The sequence below is a fragment of the Pseudochaenichthys georgianus genome, chromosome 21, assembly GCF_902827115.2.
Source record: "Pseudochaenichthys georgianus chromosome 21, fPseGeo1.2, whole genome shotgun sequence".
Lineage (NCBI taxonomy): Eukaryota > Metazoa > Chordata > Actinopteri > Perciformes > Channichthyidae > Pseudochaenichthys > Pseudochaenichthys georgianus.
Window position 1 is genome coordinate 38,515,736 of NC_047523.1, and position 24,964 is coordinate 38,540,699.

The 24,964-nt window shown below is 43.5% G+C and overlaps 1 protein-coding gene across 1 annotated transcript in view; it reads right to left on the reverse strand.

Annotated features, from left to right (window-relative positions):
- The window catches only part of pdia5 (protein disulfide isomerase family A, member 5), a 117,588-nt gene that overhangs the window by 2,268 nt on the left and 90,356 nt on the right, over window positions 1-24,964 (reverse strand). The window contains 2 exon segments of the mRNA XM_034109974.2: window positions 1,632-1,766; window positions 17,094-17,164. Of these exon segments, the coding sequence (XP_033965865.1) occupies window positions 1,632-1,766; window positions 17,094-17,164 (206 nt within the window).

Sequence of the window (24,964 nt, forward strand, 5' to 3'; positions counted from 1 at the left end):
TATTCCACTCACAATTGAATTTAAGATCAACTTCCCAATTGTACCAAACTTGAAAAAAAAACTACAACATTGGTGCTTCTGGCTGCAAACAGACTATGACAGTTAAAGGTGGGGTAGGTAAGAGTGGAGAAACCAGCTCGAGTGCGCTAGAATTTGAAAGTACAGCCGGAAAGAATCTGCCCCTTCCTTCAGACTTCCTCTCAGAGCCCCTCCTCCAACACACACGAACGCCACTTGACCAATGAGGGCACGGGATAAGTGTGTGCCCAGATGGAAGGCTGACAGGCAGGTAGGCCATCCAGTTACTTTAGCCGGCTCAGATGATTGGTCGTGCTTTTTACGGCGCCACGGTTTCCACAGATGATATTTATTGTCAAAGCATTTCATGTATTCATTGCTATCCGGATGTTAAGAGCATTCCATGGAATATAACAAAGTGTTTCTGAAGTGAATTACCTACCCCACCTTTAATGGAAAAGGTATTTGGACAAAATATTCTATTCTATTTCTAATGTCTTAATATTAATACTTTTGAAAGATGGGTTCAAGGCATTTTTACACCAATTGATATCATTAGCATTTCAGTTATTAATCCACTGAAACTGCCGGATGACGCCAACTGACAGTTTAAACTAACTCTCTCAATGATTCTAGAAATGTTAAAAAGGCAAAATAGTTTGTTTGATTATGCTTTGGGGAAGTCCTTGGTTTAGGTGCCTATGGATGCAATTCATTTTCTTAAAGGTCACCTAAGCGTCCTTGGGTTTCGTGAAAGGCGCTATAGAAAATTGAAATTATTATTATTATTATTATTATTATTATCATGCTATTTTTAGGCATATATTATGGGTCTCAGATATATACAAATATATATATAAACATGTCTATGATGTGTTTTTATCAAAATACAAACAGATCATGCATTTTAGAAATCCCTCATACCCCTCTATTCCAGCTGCTCGAGAAATGCAGATCTTGGGTCCTTAGCTTGAAAAAAAAAGAAAGAAGAGGAGGCGGAGCTAATGCCTGATCAGAATTCTACCGGAGATAAAGTTAAATTCTGCTGTGAAAACGCCATCCTGTTCTAAACCACATCAAGGATTATTTCTGAAACAGTCTGGAGCTCAAAGGCTTTCTCTCTTGCGGGTTTATCACAAGGTGAGTTTCTTTTTACTTCCTGCTTCTTCACGCACATGCTCTCCAGTACAGGTTAGCTCTGAGTGTTAACGATGCTAATGTAAACAAAGACGAAATTATGTCCAAAACAGTCGGGCATTGTTTCTGATAGCAACTTTCTGTGGGTCCACTGCTGATTTGACGTCAGATCGGCAGCAAATCTGTATCCGCTCGTCGTACCCCCGTTTTTAAAAGATTTGGGTACGGAGGAAAAGAGAGAGGGTTTTATTTTTCTGACGCTGCGTGAATTCCCCGACGCACCGGGGACACATGTTGATGTATAAAAGACACAAAGTGCATTTTTCATGATAGGTCCCCTTTAAGCAAAAACAATTATAGGTTTTTTGTATGAAATAGCTTCATTTTTTAAAACAAGAAGAAAATGGGATTCTTGGAGTCTGAGACGGTAAGTACCAGCAAAGAGAGAATGAGGTGAGACGTGTTGCACTACTTACCCCACGATCGCCGTTGTATTTTTCCACAAACTTGCCGTAGTTGTAGTGGTTAAATGTCGGGTATCCCTCCACTGCCTCCTGCTTACAGAGCTCGTTGTTCTCTCCTCGCGTGCAGTCTACAGCCGCGTACACAATCTGAGGAACACAGAGCAGTCACTGTCAGTGTGAGACGTTACACAGCGCAATATACAGTACTCTGCTCATGTTCATATCTTTAAGTTTCACATCGTGATGTCACTATGTTCAGGAAGTAAACAAAGGAGGCATTTCAGACGTGTACAAAAACCTATATTACACATTACAGGATAGGGAAACCCCAAAAAGAATAATAAGGTCTCTTGTCCTCTCGCATGTCCTCTCGGCGTGGAGAGCATGTTCCAGAAACCCTAGAATGCAAGTTTATTATAAGAAAGTTCCAAAGTGCTGTCGTAAGTATTTCATCTACGTTTGAGGAAGAGTCGTTTTGTATAATATTGAAATGTAGATGAATAACCCACGTACTCATCGTCCCGTCTGTGGATATTAAAGAGGACATCCTTGTCTGTGTGCAACCTTTGGAAAGGGTTATTAAAAGATTGTTTTGTTGTTCCGTCACAATTAATTTAATCCACAGCTGGCATTTTCTATAGTTCTGGTTCCCATCAGCACTCAGAAGCAAATACCTTTGATAACTGTTGATCAAACTTCAGGTCATTCATCTGCTTAGAAAGCTGAGGGTTAGACGAGGTTTCTTTTTCAGCCCTGTTTCTCGCTTGAAGCCGGGAAAAGGCTAATCACTGTGACCTTTGACCTGTGCTGGACCATGGGGATCTGGTCTATATGAAAGCACCTGCCCATCGCCTGGAAAAGTTAGATGCTGCGTATCACAGCGCTCTGAGATTTGTTACTAACTGTAAAGCACCTACTCATCACTGTACCCCGTATGCCAAGGCAGGTCTGCCTTCACTCTCTGTACGGAGGCTCAGTCACTGGTACACGTTCATCTATAAAGCCATGTTGGGTAAACTACCTTTTTATATCTGCTCTCTGATCTCTGGACGAATTGAAAGTACGTATTGCCTGAGATCTCATGATGTGGTTTTATTAAATGTGCCAAGTGCTCGGACTGTCTCAGGGAAGAAAGCTTTTAGTTGCAGCTCCACTAACTTGGAACAGTCTGCTGACATGTTTGAAACTGAGCACTTTGGTTCCCCTGCATCACTCTGAAACTCGGCTGGGTGACATGCTGCTTGATACTCACGGTACCCGTCACTGTGAATAGAGTTTATAAACTGTACATCATGTTGTCATCCTTATTGTTGTTCTGTTGTTTTTATGTTACATGTGTAACTAATGTCCTGCAGGTGACCCTGAAGAAGAGATCTTTCACCTGGTTAAATAAAGGCTACAAACAAACAAAGAAAAAGTACGTAGGACATCACAGGAAAACGGTAATAGAAAGCTCATTAATAACCAACTGTAAAATGAACATCGACGACGACAAGTTCATGTTCTCAGCCTCGTGGCAATAAGCAGGCTTCTCATACGCTATACGCATTTTTCCAAACGTAGACGTCTAGTTTCTCTCTCTAGGTTTCAGTGAAGTGAAGAAGCGTTTGTTCGGCTGGCTGGTGGGGGGGGACACAAACAATCCCACAACAATCACCCCGACCAAAGAACATGGAAGGAGATTTCTGTTCCAGGGCTTTTGCATCGATTAGTGACAAACCGCCCGATGAGGCGTGAATGCCATCGCAGTGATGCTCAGCTCAGAGTCCTTGTGGACGGCTCAAATGTCTCCCTCTCTGCCGCTCATTGAACTTGTCACCGTCTGCTCGAGCTGGATGTGGAAACGACAGATCTGCAGCGGAAGGGAAACGCATCGGACACTTTTCTGTGTGCGAGGAACCGTGAAGCGACGCTCAACACTTCTTGTCATAATTACAAAATACAAGGGCCCGTTCGCCGCGAGAGTTGAGTATCTGCATCAGCGCTAACATGGCTTTGTCCGCCTCAGCAGCTGTGAGCACAACGTGAGGGGATCGAGGCTTCTGCACACCACGAGGAAGACACAGCCTATAGAAAGGGATGCGTCAATGTGCTCCCACATCAAAAGGGATGCTGCGAGCCAGAGAGTATACTCAGCAGGACTGAGGTGTCTCACCTTTACAAAAAGCAAAGTAGTCAACAGAATTTTAGCTGACAACATCCTATTATTCATGCAGCTGGGCAGTTCACGTCTTTGTGTTTGACGACCTCACAGTTATTTTGAGAAACACACTTTGGGCAGCGGAAGCAGCTGCAACGAGAGACGTAATGTAACTGCCGTCACGTCGCAGTCTGCTCAACATATCGGGTCTAACACCCCCAGACTCCGGGACGGTTTCATTCCACAGGCCACAAGACGATTACACATCTGCACTTTTTAAACAACATCCATAAACATTCATCTGTTTGCATTTTGCTAATTATTTATTACTTGTTAGACGCTTTTATCCAAAGCGACTAACAGACTCAATACTGTGGGCGACTGAGCAGTTTGGGGTGAAGAGTCGGGGACACAACGACATGCGGACGGCCCCTACACGCGGCGGCGTGCGTTGCTGCTTCAGCGCTTCTGCCCACTGACTTTGAATGGGGTGACGTCACGATTCGCCGAACTGCATTGTGGGAGCAAAGCGTAGCTTCTGTCGCGGTGCTCGCTGCAAAAGTAGAGCGATGTTCTACTTTTGCCGCCTCGACGGAGGCGTCAGCCAATCGAATCATATGCCAGTACAAGCTCTAGCCAATCAAACCGTGTGCTTGTGTGTCTGGGGCGGGAGATTCATGTGATTGGTCGAGTTTCAGCCCCACCCGCCGGCAAGCGACAACGCACGCCGCCGTGTGTAGGGGCCGTGACTGCAGTGGGACTCGAACTTGTTATCCACTGATTCGCAGATCAGCACACTATCCACTGCGCCACACGCCTCTGAATATGATATATTTATCTAATATATCATATTCCCTTGACTTGTATATAGACTCTTCTTTCACTATTTCTATTTCATTTGTATTTACTTGCACTATTTTATTTGTCCTGTATATGTTGCACTTCTGGAGGAGCCTGTGACCCAAGTGTTTCATTGCCATATCTACACTGTAGCTATGTACACATTACAATAAAGCCGTGAGTGTGTGTGTGTGTGTGTGTGTGTGTGTGTGTGTGTGTGTGTGTGTCTGAGTGTGACTGTGTGTGTGTGTCTGAGTGTGACTGTGTGTGTGTGTCTGAGTGTGACTGTGTGTGTGTGTGTGTGTGTGTGTGTGTGTGTGTGTGTGTGTGTGTCTGTCTCTCTGTGTATGTGCGTCTGTGTGTGTCTGTCTATGTGTGTGTGTCTGAGTGTGACTGTGTGTGTGTGTCTGAGTGTGACTGTGCGTGTGTCTGTCTGTCTGTCTGTGTATGTGTGTATGTGCGTCTCTGTGTGTGTGTGTGTGTGTCTGTGTGTGACTGTGTGTGTGTGTGTGTGTGTGTGTGTGTGTGTGTGTGTGTGTGTGTGTGTCTGTCTGTCTATGTGTGTGTGTCTGAGTGTGACTATGTGTGTCTGTGTATATATGTGTGTGTCTGAGTGTGACTGTGTCTATGTGTGTGTGTCTGAGTGTGTGTGTGAGTGTGTGTGTGTGGGTGTAGACCCCAGCGTTATTAGCCAATGCTCATGCTAACGCTAACGCTAACAGGCGCCCCATAGAGACTGCGGCTCCCCGCGTGGCATCAGTCAGAGTTCCTGTGAGTCGACAGGAGAAATGAAGCCGTGCAGTCGTTGTTCTTCAGAGCTCTGCAGCAGAGTCCATCCCCGATCGATCTTCAGGCCCCAAATCATTTCATCCGCTTTCAGAGGAGATGTGGCTCGCTCTCAATCCATCAGTGTCGCTGCAGAGCGCAGCAGTACGCACACGGCTCTGATAGACTCACTTCCCCAAGGTAGTCTGCAAGTCTGAGTGAATCAAAGAACGAGGAATAATCTCCCTTTAATTTGATTACTTAACCCTCGTACTAAACACATATTGACTAGCCGTACGGGCCCATCGAGCTCAATTAAGAGAGAGGAGAAGAGAAAGCAGACTGAGGCGGGAACTCAGCACTGCTTTCAAAAGACAACAGATCTTATCATCCAAAGTAAACAGAATAAATATATAATTCATTCAACCCTTGGATGTTTTTCAATGTGATTACTTTGATCTGTAATAGTTATGTGTTTGGTTTGTTTACCCACACAACTACTTGTACTGATATATAACATCAATATAATGTACTATGATGTTAGTTATCTTAATGCCATTTTGTATTTAGATTAGCTGAGTGTAACTAATAGAGAGGCGAAGTCCCTCCCTTTCCGGGGCCATGGGACCTTATTTAGGAAAAAGTCTGTATTGAAGTCGATGGAGAGAGAAAGATTATCTTTTGATCCCGTTTGAATTGTGCCACGAATTACACATATGATGTTTCTCAATTAAAAGGCGGGGTAGGTCATTTTGGAGAAACCAGCTCGAGTGCGCTAGAATTAGAAAATACACAACCGGAAAAAATCTGCCACTTCCTCACAGAGCCCCTCCTCCAACACACACGAACACGCACATGACCAATGAGGACACGAGATAAGTCTGTGCCCCGATGGAAGGCTGACAGGCAGGTAGGCCATCCAGTTCAGATGATTGGTCGTGCTTTTTACAGCGCCACGGCTTCCACTGATGGATTTTGTTATGGATTTTTTGTCAAAGCACTTCAGATATTCATTGCTATCGGGATGTTCAGAGCATTCCATGGAATATAACAAAAAGCGTATCTCGAGCCGGTTTCTCAAACTTACCTAACCCACCTTTAAAAGATAATTTTGCAAGTTAACACAATTAAAATGTCTCGTGAAACTGTGAAGTAACACTTTTTTTTGTGTGAAACCGCTCAATGAACTACATCTCACAAAAACACGCAAATCAGAGCACATCCCCCCCATCCTTCACTCGCTCCACTGGCTCCCCGGAACACACCGGATTAACTACAAAGTCCTCACGATGGTCGTCAACGCCATCGACCACACTGGCCCCACCGACAGGAACTGCTAACCAGACAGCATTCCCATACCTCACGCACACTCCGGTCAGACAGCTCCAATCTCCTGGCTGTTCCGCGGACAAAACTGGTCACCATGGGAACCGTGCTTTCTCCTCCCTGGGTCCACGTCTGATCAGCTTCCAGAGAACATGCGGACCCCGGCATCACTCTCAGTTTTTAGGAAATGCCTCAAGACCCGCCTGATCCACACCGCATTTTACGGACTGTCCTTTACTTTATTTATAAATGCTCTTAACCTTTCATTTTTTATATTGCCATTTTTTATCCAATATGCTCCTTTAGATATCTTTTTACTTATAGCTTTGTGAAGCACCTTGAGATGACTTGTCTTTAAAGTGTGCTATATAAATCAAATGTATTATCATCTCCCGTCTCGCACCGTCTCACTTCTTTCTCTCAGAACGAGGCGGAAAGTATTAAAAGAGGTGGAAATCACTCCAAGTCTGGGCGCGTTGAGAGCTGTGCACACACAAGGGGAGTGAGTCGGTTCCTAAGAGCCAGCATGCGGGACCGGGACTCTGGGATTTGTAGTCTTTCTAGTTGCGTATTTTTCATAGTCTTATATTTCGACAGTTTTACGACAAACTGACTTTTTGGAAATTATTTTTTTAAGATTGACAAACATCATATGTGTAATTCATGGCACATTTCAAACGGGATCGAAAGATACGTTTTCTCTCTCCATCGACTTCAATACATACTTTTTCCGAAATAAGGTCCCATGGGGCGGAAGTAGAAGGGCGGGACTTCACCTCTATTGTTTATTGGATGGGTTTTACTCTCTTTAAACAACTTTAAAACCCGATTGAAATGGGTTGTACTGTACATTTTATTGTATACAACTCCTGTGGAGATGCTCCCATGTTGAGGTGGATAGTTGTGACTTTTTATTACATTAATGGGCCAATTGTTGTATCTCTGGCCATCATTGATGTTAGTTATCAAAGCAACAACGCCACACTCTTAAAAACAAAAAGTTAAACATTAGATTTGGAAACTAAAGAAACGTCTGCAATAGTCAGCCATTACCCAGCAGTACAAACCTGTAGTGCGTCGATCCACTGACCTCTGAATCTTAATATGATGTTTTACTAATACCGTAGGAAGTGTTTAATGAAGATGATAATTAAAAAGAAGACCCAAATTAATCTTTAATACCAGCTATTACAATATTAGTTAAAAAAAAGGGACTATTTGTTTGTGTTTACACCTCTTCTTGTGTAAAATGAAGTCGCATTAAACATTCATTGTTTTCAAAGGGGCGGTGTTAAGGCTCAATATAACATGGTGTGTAATTGTGCGATGTTTAGCTGCATTGTGTGCAAAACAGGTAGAAAACACACCGCTAAATGCTACATGGCTTTGATTTAGGTCGAGGAGGGGAAAGAAATGTAATTAGCGCCACGGTCATGCTCAGTATATCTCCGTTCAGGACATTAACTTTACGGTATCAGCGGTAAACGCAAGTCATTTTGGTCAAATCCATAAAAAAGAGTTCTCCGTACAGTGGCAGCACGGCTTCAGGAAACATCACTGCCAGCCAATGTGCGCCTTTAAAGCTGCTCTTGATTAGACATGTGGGGGAAACACAAACAGCTCCCCCGCTGACATACAGCACAGCATGTGGAGTTTTAATTGTTTGCGTCTTCAAAGCAGCAGCTAAGCTTGTGTTTGTCTTTGGTAAATGAGGCGAGGGCAGCTAATAGTGTGATCAGCAGCGGCCGGACGACTCACTGGGGCTCGGCTTTATACGACTGCCAAGTAAACACAAGGCCAGCTCTCAAGATGTACTCCTGTTCAAACACAAGCTCACACCTCCGCTGGCCACTGGAGGGACAACGAGAGAGCAGACATCTTAAAGTTCTGCGTTTACGTAACCTTCCCAGGTATGAGGGGTTTAGCATCTAGTGGAGGAATCATCACACGGATCCGAACACCAAAGCTAGGGACTGTGCCAAAGGGCCTCGAGCTGTTGTGGCCGGAATATACTGGATGTTTAAAAAAAACATTTCCGACTGTTCTGAAAGTTTTCTCTTAAAGAATAAAGTCAATATTCTTCCATGAGGTAGTATGGGTCTAAAAGAGGACATATTATGCTCACTTCCATGTGTATATCAGTATGTAGTGTCTCTACTTTAAAGAGTCCTCTCCTGCTGATGTTCAGGTGTATATCAGTATGTAGTGTCTCTACTTTAAAGAGTCCTCTCCTGCTGATGTTCAGGTGTATATCAGTATGTAGTGTCTCTACTTTAAAGAGTTCTCTCCTGCTGATGTTCAGGTGTACATCAGTATGTAGTGTCTCTACTTTAAAGAGTCCTCTCCTGCTGATGTTCAGGTGTATATCAGTATGTAGTGTCTCTACTTTAAAGAGTTCTCTCCTGCTGATGTTCAGGTGTATATCAGTATGTAGTGTCTCTACTTTAAAGAGTCCTCTCCTGCTGATGTTCAGGTGTATATCAGTATGTAGTGTCTCTACTTTAAAGAGTCCTCTCCTGCTGATGTTCAGGTTTATATCAGTATGTAGTGTCTCTACTTTAAAGAGTCCTCTCCTGCTGATGTTCAGGTGTATATCAGTATGTAGTGTCTCTACTTTAAAGAGTCCTCTCCTGCTGAGGTTCAGGTGTATATCAGTATGTAGTATCTCTACTTTAAAGAGTCCTCTCCTCCTGATGTTCAGGTGTATATCAGTATGTAGTGTCTCTACTTTAAAGAGTCCTCTCCTGCTTATGTTCAGGTGTATATCAGCATGTAGTGTCTCTACTTTAAAGAGTCCTCTCCTGCTGATGTTCAGGTGTATATCAGTATGTAGTATCTCTACTTTAAAGAGTCCTCTCCTGCTGATGTTCAGGTGTATATCAGTATGTAGTGTCTCTACTTTAAAGAGTCCTCTCCTGCTGATGTTCAGGTGTATATCAGTATGTAGTGTCTCTACTTTAAAGAGTCCTCTCCTGCTGGAGCGCTAGCCAATAGGAGCGTGAGTGTTAAATAGTGATGTCACTTATTATGAAAGTAAACAAAGTCGAGGGAACACAGGGATTTTAGCCTCTGCAGACCATTTGCATGCACTAAAACCTATGGAACACACTACAAGAGAGGGAGAACCCCCAAAAAGCATAACAGGGCCTCTTTAAACGCTTGCGTTTCTTGATGGCAGTTTAAAAAAAAATGGAACTCGATTAAGGACATATGGAAGATTATGCTTGTTTGTGTCCCAGTTAATGAGTCAAACATGTTTTACAGTTGATCTAATTACTGTTATTTCTCCCTGTGTAGAGAGAACATATCTTTATCGTGGGTCCCATACTGTAGTCGTCATTATTTCTATGGGTACTCTAAGAATGATGGAATAAAGAAAGGCATGTTGAAGTTCCTGAAGTTGCAGCTGAAGGGCTCAGAGTTGTACAATCATTTAAAAAAGTGCATTGTTTTGAAGAATTGTTACAAAGGATTGCCTCAGAGAAATGGATGACTAAGTTATCGGGGATACGTCACCGTTTCTCACCATCTGGCAATCATTGTGAAGAATTCCAAACAAATGAGAGCAGCATTGCCTGAACTCTGTGAGAAAATAATGTGCATTAAGCAATTCAATAAAACTTAAAAAGCAACAATATGATGGTGCTTTTTAAAGTGTCAGATGATATATCCGAGCTCAAAGTATTTCTTGACACGCAACATCTTTTTCCTTTGTGTGAGTGAGTCACAGTTACAGTAATGAGGTTTTGGAAACACTGAGCCCTGCAGCAGAGAAAGTGAAAGGGAGAAGAGAGGATGGAGGAATGTGTCTCCACGAATCACCTGAAGCCCCAGGGGTGCAGAAGACTGGAGGAGAATGTGAGGAGTTTAGAAAAGTGTTCAAGCTCCTATCAACAGCTTTTATTTCTCTCATACTGCCTGCCTCATTTTTGTATTTTCTGTCTCTCCTGGGACATGTCTTCATGCTTTAATGTTCAAAAAGCTCTTTATTTTTCTCATACTGTCTGTGCTGCAGCACTTCTTTTCACCCTCTGTCTGAAACCAGAGCCCAGTCTGCTCTGATTGGTTAGTTGGCAGGCTCTGTTGTGATTGGTCAACCATCTTAGAGATATCCCGCCCCTTAGCGTATCACCTTCAATAGCCGCATTCACACCAAGTACTTTGCCGTGCTTAGTGCCGGCACTTAGTACCCCCATGGAACTAAAAAGCCGATCGCGTTCACACCGGAATAAGTCCCTGAGAGAAGATTACGCAAATGAGCCGCTGACGCCACTTCTTCTGCTTTGGGTTTACTGGCAGGCCGCAAACAACTTCACGGCGTATACTGCCACCCGAAGTCCCAGCAGCTTCAACTGAAGCCAGTCCCCAACTCCGAGGACTTCCGGCCGGGGACTTCGGGTGGCAGTATACGCCGTGAAGTGGTTTGCGGCCTGCCAGTAAACCCAAAGCAGACGAAGAAGAAGTGACGTCAGCGGCTTCATTTGCCTAATCCTCCCTCAGGGACTTTTTCTGGTGTGAACGCGATCTGTACTTAGTTCCATGGCGGTAAGTGCCGGCACTAAGTACGGCAAAGTACTTGGTGTAAAAGCGGCTATAGTGATTTCATTATGTTCAATGGAGGGAATTTGGGGATTTTAGCCTTTGTGGATGACATGCCCAAAACCTTTATAACACAGTACAGGCAAAGGGAAATCCCCAAAAGCAGAGTCAAGGTACAATAACACAAAGTTAGTTAAAGCAGTCGAGCAGAGAGCATAATAAATTAGCAGGAGGTCAGAAATGTAATTTGGGCCTAGACCATTCAGTGCTTTATAAACCAGCAGCAGTATTTTGAAATCTATTCTTTGACACACAGGAAGCCAGTGTAAAGACTTCAGAACAGTGATGTGATCCACTTTCTTAGTGTTAGTGAGGACTCGAGCAGCAGCGTTCTGAATCAGCTGCAGCTTTCTAATAGATTTTTTAGTGAAACCTGTGAAGACACCATTGCAGTAGTCGAGTCTATTGAAGATAAAAGCATGGACAAGTTTTTCCAAATCCTGCTGTGACATTAGTCTTTTAATCCTAGATATATTCTTTAGGTGATAGTAGGCTGATTTAGTAACTGTTTTAATGTGACTGTTGAAACTCAGGTCAGAGTCCATGACTACACCTAGATTTCTGGCTTTATCTGTTGGTTTGAACATTGCAGACTGAAGCTCAGCGCTAACTGTTATACGTTCTGACTTGGCTCCAAAAACCATTACCTCAGTTTTATCTTTGTTTAATTGGAGAAAGTTCTGACACATCCAGTCATTGATTTGTTCAATGCACTTACTCAGTGTTTGAATTGGAGCATAGTCTCCTGGTGAAATGGTTACGTAGATGTGTGTGTCATCTGCATAGCTATGGTAACTTATTTTGTTCTTCATTATCTGAGCCAGTGGTAGCATGTAGATGTTAAAGAGAAGAGGCCCCAAGATGGAGCCTTGAGGAACCCCACATGTCATATTTGTCAACTCAGATGTGTATTTACCTATAGAAACAAAGTTGTTTCTGTCCTTTAAGTAGGATTCAAACCAATTTAGAACTGTTTCCGAAAGTCCCACCCAGTTTTCCAGTCGGTCCAGTAATATGCTGTGGTCAACAGTGTCAAACGCAGCACTGAGATCTAATAATACTAACACTGAAGTTCTGCCACTGTCTGTGTTTAAGTGGATGTCATTAAAGACCTTTACAAGAGCAGTCTCAGTGCTGTGGTTTGGACGAAAGCCTGACTGGAACACATCGAAACAACTATTTAAATGCAAGAAATTACTCAACTGTTGAAAACCAACTTTTTCAATGATCTTACCTAGAAATGGCAGGTTTGATATGGGCCTGTAATTGTTCATTACTGAAGCATCTAGATTATTCTTTTTTAAGAGCGGTTTAATGACTGCAGTTTTCAGGGTCTGTGGAAAAATACCTGAGTGAAGAGATTTGTTTACTATATGAAGTAGATCTGAGGCCATGCAAGGCAAAACATCTTTGAAAAATCCTGTTGGAATAATATCAAGGCAGCAGGAGGAGGACTTCAGAAATTGAATAATCTCCTCAAGGTTTTTATCATTAATCTGATGGAATTGTGTCATGGTGTTTGAATTGATATTAAGTGGACACAGGGACAACACATTTGCTGTACCTGATGCAGAGGCACTGACTGCTTGTCTGATTTTCTGAATTTTGTCAGTGAAGAAGGCAAAATCATTGCACGCCCTGGTGGATAGAAATTCAGAGGCTACTGACACTGGGGGGTCAGTTAGTCTGTCGACGGTAGCAAACAAGGCACGTGCGTTGTTTTTGTTTTTGGTAATGATGTTAGAGAAGAACGATTGTCGTGCGTTTTTCAATTCCAAATTATAAAGGCCAAGTCTCTCTTTATAGATTTCAAAGTGAACCTGGAGATTTGCTTTTCGCCACCTGCGTTCAGCTTTTCGACATTCTCTTTTTTATGTTTTCACGGTCATGGCCTTTCTCCATGGAGATATTTTCTTGCCAGACACTTCCTTTACCTTAGTTGGAGCAATGGCATCTATAACATTTTCAACTTTTGAATTAAAATGATCTACTAGCTCATTTACTGAGATGTTAGCAGGGGCAAGTGTGGAAGAAAAATTCTGAGTAAACATTTCCCTAGTATTTTCAGTTAAATATCGCTTTGTGGTTACCTCTTTGTGTGAACAGAAATAGAGCTCTCAAAGAAAACACAGGAATGGTCAGAGAGCGCAACATCAGTCACCACAACCTTAGAGATATTCAGACCCTTTGAGATAATTAAGTCCAGAGTGTGCCCCTTATTGCATCTCATTACCTATCAACACAAATATCGGCAAAGCTATAGGCAGGCAGGGCCCCGGCATGTCCTGGAAAGAGTTAAGTGTGCCATACGCCCTTGAGCCTGGACCCATCACATATCAGTAAGAGTTTGTTGCGTTTTGTACACACACATCCTTATCAGGAGACGGGGGAGATGGTGCGGGGGTAAAGGACATGCTGCCAGGGGGGGGAGGTGGTTGACGTAGGCGCGGTGATGAAGACGGGGGAGATGGTGCGCGTCTCTGCTGTGATTTTGGTGGGCGTCGTTGAGGAGCGGGGGTAAAGGACATGGTGCCAGCCCTGCGTATCGCCTTAGTTTAGTCTTTGAACTCCAGGAAGGAATCGGTGCCAGCCCTCTGTATCTCCTTCATGTGTTCAACGATCTCCAGGATGGTGGGCGAGGATGAAAGGGTGAACGGAGTATCCTCAAAGGCGTTGCCGGGGGGGGGGGGGGGGGTGACGGGCAGTGGAGACTCCTCCATGTGTCTCATAGGTCTCCCATAATCAGAACATTCCTCAGGCGGGTGCAGTGATACTTCTTCAGGGTTTTCTGCGCGATGTGTTGTGTCTTTCTCCTGTTTTGATTCCTCTTGCCGCTTGTCCTTGGCAGAGGGAACAGATTGATGACGCAGGCAGTTGAATATGTTAGAGATAAACAATTTCACTCCTGACTTGTTCAGGCAAACTCCATTTGCCTTGAAAAGATGTCTGCGATCCCAGAAAAAGTTAAAATTGTCAATAAAATGCACAGAATGGTCAGTACAGACAGTTGAAAGCCAGGTGTTCAGTGCAAACAATCTGCTGAATCTCTCCACTCCTCTTCTGACTGGCGGTAGAGGGCCACTGATGAACACCTCTGCATTTAGAGAGCTGGTAGTTTCCAACAAACATTGAAAGTCTTCTTTCAGCACTTCTGACTGTTGTTTCACAACATCATTTGTTCCAATGTGCAGTACCACATTCTTCACAGTCGGATGTTCAGCCCCAATATGCAGGATCTTCCCAGCCAAGTCAGAGACCACATCCTTGGGAAAACAGAGTACTTTGGTGTTGTTCTTACTACACATACCTTTTACATCTCTTACAGCAGAGTCACCCACAATCAGAGTTTCAGGCCCAGTCGTTAGCTTTCCCTCTAGCCTTTTACTTTTGGAGTAGCTATTGGTCCTTACCCTGCTGTGTGAAGAGGACAGGTTATCCAGGTCATCAGAAAGGGATCTCCGGTTCTCGGTCAGCGGAGCGTATCTGTTCTGGATTGGCACACTTGGTGGTTTAGGAGGATTTGTTGTAGTTCTCCCTTTAGCAGCTGTCCACGGCTGTTTCCTAGTAGGAACAGGGGTTGAAGAGGCGCTCTTCCTGGGTGATAACAATGCAGGCCAGCCGGTCGCATCACAGATTTCAGAGCGCTGGGCTCTGCCTGTTATCCGTCCTCCCAAATCCCATGGAAATTATTTACTCTTAGGCTTTGCACCCAGAGAATTCCAGGGAGGACTACCACTTTTAGATTTATTACCCAGTATGCAGCCCTCCTGTTCCTTGGAATCCTTGTAGCTGCTAACTAGCTGTGAGTTAGCATACCCTTCTCGCTTATTTTGCAACACTGGTAAAGTGGTGTCATTCCCACGACATAGTCCATTCACTTCCACGTTAACTTCCAACCGTTGCATTTTCATTTTCAACACAGCCATCTTCTGTATAAGTTTGTGGAAGTCATCTGTAGAGAACGGAGGCATTTTTCTACCAACTAGCTTAAGCTAAATAGCATGCAGTAGCCTACCAGGCTTGAGCTGTTGCTAGGCCACGCTACTGTAAGACTGAGGTCGTAGTAAAAATGTTGAAATATGGCTGAAACCCTCCGTCTATTTACGAAGATGAACTGTCCCAGTGATAAGTTAATGTCCAGGAGCCGCTGCTCGAAGTTTTCAGAGAATAAGAATAGGAAAATCAGCATAGAAAGTAAGCAGAAGCAAGAGCAAGCAGAAAAGCGTCTGCACTGTAAGACAGATAAGCATAAAGCAGCTCAACGGCTCAACCGCTAATTTCATTGAAACCTATGACACAAAAAGTGCATGTGTGCCTAGAAAACTATATCAAATAATTGTTTGTAACCGGTCCTGACATTTAGGAATTTCAATCCAATTTGACTGCATTTAATAAGGATTCAAAACACCCTATAGATAATGATCACGAGATGCCGATTCTTGTTTTCTTTCTCCTCACAGGATCATATTGATTTTCCTTGTCTCATTGACAGAGCATTTTGTGCACAAGTAGAAACGGAAAACAAGACGCTTTCTAGGAACAGTTAGGATATGATTGGAGATCTTTCATGACTATCTAACGTCTTGTTTAAAGGTCACCTATCATGCTATCTTTAGGCAATAGCATAGGTCTCAGATATATAAAATATAAAAACATGTCTAGGAAGTGTTTTGCTCAAAATACCAAACAGATAACCCATTCTAGCCATGCCTCATATCCCTCTATTTCACTTCCTGTTTCAAAAGGGCTGATTTTGGGATAAAGCTTTAAAAGAGGAGGGGTCTGAGCTCATGCGGGACCCGGCAGCTACCGTCTAAACTAAATGCTGCCGTGATGAAACGCCATATCATGGATTATCAAGGATCTGAAACAGTCTGGAGCTCAAAGGCTTTCTCTCTTGCCGGTTACACCACAAGGTGAGTTCCTTTCTACTTCCTGCTTCTTCACACACATGCTCTCCAGTACAGGTTAGCTCTGAGTGTTAGCGATGCTAATGTGAACACCGACCATACTACGTCCAAAACAGCCGGGCATTGTTTCTGATAGCAGCTTTCTGATTGGGCCGTGGGTCCACATTTCAGATATTACGACATATCGGACGCAAATCTGGATCAGCTCCGTTGTTTTTAGAGATTTGGGTACGGAAGAAAAGAGAGAGGGTTTTATTTTCTGACGCTGCGGGAGTTCTCCGACACACCGGGGACACATGTTGATGTATAAGAGACATCAAAAAGTGCATTTTGCATGATAGGTCCCCTTTAAATAGTGTTAGGCTGTCAAACAGTGAGAGTCTGTATTGCAGCAGAGGCCCAGCAGTCTGTGTTGTTGAAATCATTTGAGACCTTCTCGAGCCACTATGGAAATATGTTATATTCAACTTTCTGTTATCGTGCAATCTTATGCAGCGTGTTCGTGTAATATGCTTTTCTTCTAAGAGGTGTTTAGTTTCTGCATGCCAAGCTGGATTGAATGTGTCTTTTACTTTGGTTTTCTTCTGTGTGATGTGTCGGTTGTTAAAGGCAGAATATAACTAAACTAACTCAAAGAAGTGCTTCAGGGAGGAAACCCGAGGACGCCAGCATGGAATAATTGGAGCGCGTGTATTTTCAGTCTTCACAGAGTCTTTGTGCTAAGCTAAGTTAAACACAGCTAAGCTCTAGCATTGCACTGAGCACACACAGAGATGAAATCAATATTCATCTCACCGTGGGTCATGACAGAGAACTGTTTTCTTTATTTCAAAGTGTCACACCACTACTACGGGGTGTAAATGTGTGTGTTGATGTTAAAAAAACACAGCTTACCTTTCTGTCCTCTTTGAAGAGCTCTGCTGCCGTGGTGAAGTGGGGAACAGAGTTTTTACAGTGTGGACACCCTGAAGAAACAACAGAGAGAGGGGATGTTAAAGGTAGGGTAGGTAAGAATGGAGAAACCGGCTCGAGTTAGTGATGACAGTTTGACACTGAAGCTTCGAACAAACCCTGGACTTCCTATTCCATAGAAGCAGTGCTTCGAAAGCTTGCTTCAAATCACGTGACATGTGACGTCCGAAGCAGCAACTGCTTCATTTCCTGAATGACTGGTTCGCCGTCCAATCAGGTGATTCAATGCACTGCCTCGTCTCGATTCTGACAGGTGACAGGTTGAAACAGTTTCGAATTTGAGCGCTTCAACACTTTATGACCGCTCTAAACAATGCGCAATGTGTGGGTTGTTGTCGTAGTTTGCGTTGTTGCTGTTGAGTTGTTGTTGGCATTGCATTTGAATTGTAGTATCATTATAGAGCAAGCCAGGAAGAAAGATAGGTCGTTCTGGCTCGGGAAACACTTTGAAATGTGGAGAAGTTGTGAACAAAAAGACAATTATCAGTAATATAAAAACAGTTCAATATTTGAAGGAATAGATAGCCCAGTGGGGAGAGCCGGCGGCCAGGATGCGGCGATGTCCTCCGCGCAGCTGGTTCAAAGCCCGGAATGGATGTATTTTAATGATTGCTTTTCAGCTTTAATAATTTAATAACTGATAAAAGGCCCTCTCCGCCCAAAAACATGTCCAGCACTCTGGAGTCTCTTCTCAATAACCCAATACACACAATTATCAATCTTTAATCGCAAATAGAACATGATATTCAGTCTTAGTGTGTGTGTGCATCGAATATTTTTCAAGGCAAAGATACGTTAAACCCACTGCAGCCTTGCACTTCGCCAGGAGAGGTCGCTGTAACTGAAGCTTCGAGAAATGAACCTATTTCCGACACAATTGTCCAAGTGGTTCGATGCTTCATTCAAAGCTTCATTTTGCCATCACCAGCTTGAGTGCGCTAGAATTTGAAAATACACAACCGAAATAAATCTGCCCCTTCCTTCAGACTTCCTTACAGAGCCCCTCCTCCAACACACACATGACCAATGAGGGCACGAGATAAGTTTGTGCCCAGATGGAAGGCTGACAGGTAGGGCTGCACGATTTTGGGAAATAATCTAATTGCGATTTTTCTGACAAATATTGCGATTTGCGATATTTGTTTTTAAGCGACCCGACGGAAGTTTATTGTAAAATGCGGCCTTATCTCCGGCTAGGAAGGTCGCATCAACGTGCTCCCGTCTCCAGCACCCCGCAGCCCGAGCTACGAGTGAAAGAACTCAACTTACATGAAGCTTCCGTTGGGTTTCTTTAAAGTCGAGCTCCAGTTTGAGATTCACCCTGTGATAGAAACACGTGATGGAGCGTCTCTAACCTGACTCAGACGGTTCACCAAACCATCTGAAGCTCCACTGGAAGCCATCTGGAAAGGGCCGGCACTTTCAGAAGCACTTGGCACTTGGATCAATCTGTCTATCACCTTCTATCAGGGGCCACTTCTGATTGGTTAACAATGGCTGGTACATGTGGAGCACAGCACTTCTGATTGGTGTGGTTGACTCACACACAAGGAAAAAATTTTAAATCGGGATTTCGATTTAAAATCGGTTAATCGTTCAGCCCTACTGACAGGCAGGTAGGCCATCCAGTTACTTTAGCCGGCTCAGATGATTGGTCGAGCTTTTTACAGCGCCACGGCTTCCACAGATGATATTTTTTTTATGTATTTATTGTCAAAGCATTTAATGTATTCATTGCTATCGGGACGTTAAGAGCATTCCATGGAATATAACAAGTGTTTCTGAAGTGAATTACCTAGCCCACCTTTAACATACATCTTAACACCACACATTTACTGTACCCTATATCTAGCTGTACGTCTTGAACAGCAGCTTGAACAGGCAATAATGCACGTTACTAGTTACCTGTACAAATATATAATCTAAGTCTCAAAATCTCTGTTTAGAGATTGTATTGATAGGAAAACCTGCCTTTCATTATCATATTCAAACAGTAGTAGTATACACCAACACTGAAACACATGAGCACATACTACAGTTTAAAACAGCAGAAATAACGTCTGAGCTGACAGAATTAGAAACAGAACAAATGAAGCAAAGAAAGTGAAAACCATAAAGCAGAAGTATAGATTCACACGTAAAGTATTATCCTACAGACCAGAACAGCTGACAGAGAAGAGATAACATCTGATCCTTTACACACACACTATATGATGTGTTTAGGTTTTTGCTAGTAATCGCCAAATGTAGAAATGTAACAGTAATCCAATCTTTTTTATGTAACTGTAAGCGAATAAAGTTACTTTTTGTATCCTGATACGTAATCCCGTTACATGTAATCCATGACCTCCCAAGCCAGCAGATATGAAAGAAATCCCTGCTGTACATCATTCACTGAGACCCAGTCATGAAGCGGTGTCCCACAATCCAGCAGTCATTGAGAGCTTTACACCGCATTAGAGATGGTTCACTTGCACGTTACAAGGCTGTTAATCTCTTTATTGCCGCCATAAACTCAACCTCTCCGCTCCAGCAGCTACACGTTTACAGCGAGTCGACACGAGCACAAACACACCGTGAGGAACCAGATCACATCTACAGGCAGACGTTTGAGCGGACCACGTGTGTTTATGTACTTGCTGTCAATAAGTGTAATGACTGTGATGACATCTTCTTTTCTCTACGAATGTCTGTAAACGTTTTTGTTGTTGATGTTGCTGTGGTGGAAAATTGGAAAGGAGAAAATGGCAAGTACAGCTTTTGGTGTGACGAAGATTGTCCAGAAAAAAACAAACTGATGGCAGTTGGTGGATAAATGTAAAGGGTTACGGTACGTCCACACAGCAGCTTTTCAAACATCTTGAAAATCTTGGAGCTGGGCGTGTCTGACAGCTTGGGGATTTTTTGCGACCAATCACATGAATCTCCCGCCCCCGACATACAAAGCAAAAAACCCCGGGGATTTTATGCAAGCAATATATATATATATATATATATATATAAACTCCCCAAACAGGCGGAAAGCTACCAGTTTCACCCACTGTCTCTGCCTCCTCCCTCCATGCCTGGTTCCTCCGGTTTGTATCCCGTTAATAGTTCTGGTCGTAAAGAACCGGGTGATTTGCTACCGTAATTTCCCGTTTGGAATATGAGGAAATGAACTGCGGTCTGGTTCTCCCTGCTTACACGCGGTTTGATTGGCTAGCGCTTCTACTGTCAGATTTGCATAAACGTGTTTGATTGGCTGGCGCTTCCAGCTCAGCTTCAAAAGTTGAACATTGCTCAACTTTTGAATCCTGAAAATCCTGGAAATCTTCGCTTCGCTCCCCCACAATGCAGTTCGGCGAAAAGTGAGGCAAAGTGACGTCATCCCCATTCAAAGTCAATGGGCAGAGAAGCGTTGGAAGATTAGTTTAAAGCTGCTGTGTGGACGTACCGTTAGGGATAAAAGTCAATAGACGCTTTCACACCAAGTACTTTGCCGTACTTAGTTCCCAGCACTTAGTTCCACCACGGAACTAAGAGCCGATCGCGTTCACATCGGAATGAGTTCCCTGAGGGAAGATTACGCAAATGAAGCCGCTGACGTCACTTCTTCTTCTTCTGCTTTGGGTTTACTGGCAGGCCGCAAACAACTTCACGGCGTATACTGCCACCCGAAGTCCCCGGCCGGAGTTGGGGAGTTGGGGACTCAGTAGAAGCTGCTGGGAGTCCCAGCAGCTTCTACTGAAGCCTTCCGAGTAAATCGCCAGAACGCCGACACCTCCTCATCTCCACCGCTCCCATGTTTTATTTTGTGTTGTTGCCATAAGTTATTTTTTTTTAATTTATTTTTAAATTTATTTATTTATAGAAGGACCATGCATACCAAAACATTAATCTCAGCAAAGAGAAGAGATGCAATATGCCAGATTATAGCTAATAGCTAATTTCCATCTGTGGTCCTCATTCTCTCTGCGTTGGTGCGCGGGGCTAATGCTAATGATAATGCTAATAATGCCAGCAAATACAATGGCGGCTTCAAAAAACTTTTCAGAGTTTTACGGGGCGTGGTTTGCAATTCGCCCAGCCATTCAGAAATTGGTACTTTTTTTCTCCCCAGGATAGTCCCACCTCTCTAGCAGGCACTAAAAAGGGGGGGAAAGTTCTCTGAACTAAGTTCTCTTTTTGGTGTGAATGCAAAATTCCAGGCACTATCGGAACTAAACGGGGAAAGTACGAGGGAAAAGTACTCCGGTGTGAAAGCGCCTAATAAGCCCTTCACAAATAACTCTTAATAAGAAGATATGTCGATTATTACCAACAAAATTGAAGTACACAGTTTTCTTATGAATGTATTCGTGTTAATTCTGACGGTGGGGATGGGATTTACAAAAGGCACAGGGTAAACACTGTGTCCATGCACCAACAGAAGATGGTAAATAAGCATAGATTTGCACAGCTATGGAATACCTACTCAAAACAAAAACCCTTTTAGTCGGATCGCACATTTGTTTCCACATGTGGCCCTAATTCTCTTCCGTACATAAGACACAAAGAAGAAATAAAACTCCTTTGGAAAGTGTCCAGAGAGATGAGGGAATCTGGTTTTAATCAATCCTGCAGATCCTTCCAAGACCAAGAGACACAATAAGACTCTGCACTTTGAATCAAGACAGTTATTGAATCTAAGATAGTATGTACTTTCAATTTTAACAAATGCAGGGCGCATGGACAAAGGGTAAACTCCTCGTATTATGTTATACACTGAAATATGCCAGAGCTGAACCCCACGAATAAAAAGTAAAGACCATCTGACTCAGCGAAAAGTTCTGACTTGGAATCCACCAGAGCTTTAGTGACGTCCAACACATTACAAAAATGTTGGATAAGCTTGCCTCTGGGCATTTCAATCTACAACAAAACTGGGAAAAGTCTCTAACTTATATTTAAACCGCTATATAGAACAGGGTGGATGCAGGAATCCTGAAGTCAGACCTTTTAAAACCTTTTTTAAAGACCCTTTCCAGACATTTTAAGACCTCATCGCCACTTGGAGTTCTAACCGGTTACCTTGGCGACACACTTCACCTCACATTGACTACTCATCGCCACTTGGAGTTCTAACCGGTTACCTTGGCGACACACTTCACCTCACATTGACTATATACAGTATTGATTGTCCTTCCTCCTTATCTTCCAACCATTTGGACGCAGACTTGCATTTCCCCATAACGATGTTGCTTAGCAACCGGCGTAAACAGACCTTCGTGCTATCAAGCAGTGAGCGTGCGACGTCCTGTTCAGATGACGTCAAACCCAACGGGATGCCATCAATAAACTCCACAGAATCACACTACACACCTACGCCATGACTACATTCAGGCAGACTGTAGAACACAACCTCTCTGGACCATTTATATACTTATTGAACACAAGCTACAAAATGTAAGACCTTGCCCTTTAATACTTTTTAATAGCCTTCATTTTCGCTAAATTGATTTATCTACTTTAATACTTTTTAAGACCCCGCGGACCCCCTGTGGAAGCTCCCCTAAATATGATTATTAAAAGTCTGCATCGTGGTCGAAGGATAGCAAAAGTTGTTCACTTACTCATTGGTTTTCCACTGTAAACATAGTCTTCAAGGCTACAAGCGCACTGACTGTTTGTGGCATTCAGTTACCCCAATTATATTAACCATCCACTCTGCCTCTCTTTTCCCAGCTGCCTCCCTCAGCTTCCAGCACAGCTCAGAAAGCCATTTCCTGCCGAAGCACCCTTTAAGCTGCAACATTAAATGGCCTTTAAACCTTAAAAAGGTTCTGTCTCAATTCTGAAAGGGATAAATCAAAAATCACAGCGTTGTACCTGGCTTCCCCTCGCATGAAGATCACAGAGCGACACGGTGCGGTAAAAGCACGGAAGCATTTCAGTTTTTACATCTTCTGTCATCAGAGTTCCTCGAAGCAGCTCAGAGGGAGGTCTGCTGGTGAGAATAACACTTTCCTCATCATGACTGACATCATGACAAGCGGATAAAGAGACTGCCAGGTCTTTTCTCCTTCGCTCATTGATAAAGAAAATGTGCAATTAAAGAAGCATCACTAGAAAAGAGAGAGCCTCAAACCGGTATTGAGAACATTAGACGAGACTCAAATGCACAACTTTGTGTATACGATATAGGATATTAGGGACGTGCAGGATTAGTCGACGCTACGCTCGCTAGTTGGCACCAGAGATATAGGTTGACTATGTGTGTTATTCACAGTGGAGAACCGTCAGGGCCTTCAAGGTATTCAGAGAACACCCTCAGATAAAACAAACAAAAAAATCGATTTAATTATATAAATACAATGTACCGGACTATAAGCCGCAACTTTTTCCCACATTTTTTTTGTACAGCTAGCGGCCACTAGGGAACCTCCTAAATCTATGGATTGTACAGGTGAAATTAACCACCTTTAACTCTACGGGCTCTAGGACCGGTCCGCGCCCGCCACCTCTAAGCGGCGGGCTCCAGCGGGAAAAGCTGGAGGCCGGAAAAGAGTGAGACAGGTAGCGCACCAAAGTGAAAGTGGAACCGAGAGACAGAACGAGAGCAAGACAGACGGACCATTTAGCTGCTGCGGCTTATAGTCCAAAAAGTACGGTATGTAAAATGAATACATGAGAATGGTATCGGGGCGTGTCGACAGAAGGTCCAGTTGTGATAGACATGGTTCGCCACTGATTATTCAAATGATCATTATTTAGGGTGTAACCTGGGACAACGCATTGAGCCTGAAGACACGATGCCAGAGTGCTAAGTGATGGAATACACATTGGGGCATGTAGAATATTCAGAAAAAGGTCACATGTCTCTTGTTGTGTACAACTTCCCCCCGTGTTTTTTGTTAACCTTATAAATCAAATTGTGCTTATACATTTTCTTACTTGTAGTCAATTATCCAAAATGAAACTTCTCTTAAGCTTCAGGGAAATGTGTTGTGATAACACCGAATAAAAAAACCCAACGTCCTGATTTTTGGAAAGAGCTGTCGGAAAGATGAGATAGATTTGATCGCATTTATTTTTAGTCGAGCTTTAATTGTGCAGGTGTGAGGCTGTACTGTAAGTCAGTGATCCAAACTGTCGTGTGTCATTTATATATTCTTTTCAGTCTGAAGCGTCTCCTGCCTGAATGTCTTAGCAGCTGCATCTCATCAGACTTTGATAAGTCACCAGTGAGCAGGTTGCACCCGGAGCGCCTCTCTTCGTGGATTGAAGCGTTGAAAAAGAGCAGTGTGACCGCTGAGCTCTGAAGCCCGATCAGACGCAAAGGCCAGAGGGGCTGAGAGCGTGGATTGGTGATGATTGATAATTATGGATGCTCCGATCCACCGGCCACCGATACTCACTCTCTACCGATCGATCGGTGCTCTCTAAACATGCCGATCGCGAGAGCCGATCGCATGACGTAAAATACATGACACTTTTCTCTGTGTGCGGCAAAACAAGCTCGCCAACATGGCTTCACCGGTCTGGCATTATTTTAAGGTGTCCGAAAAAGACAGTAAAATAGCGGAATGCAACGTGAAGCAGAAACCCTGCAGCTCCGCCCGCCGGACCGGTGAGCGGGACACACAAGAGTTAGACCTGACACACTTAGCTATTTATCTACCTCTGGAACAAAATAAACTAGTTATTATAAATATATTTATTCTTCACTGTCGGGTCACTCATTACTGGATCAGTGAGCTGCATGAGATACTGACGGGCTGTCAGGAGAGAGAGGGGGAGAGAGAGAGGGGGGGGAGAGAGAGGGGGAGAGA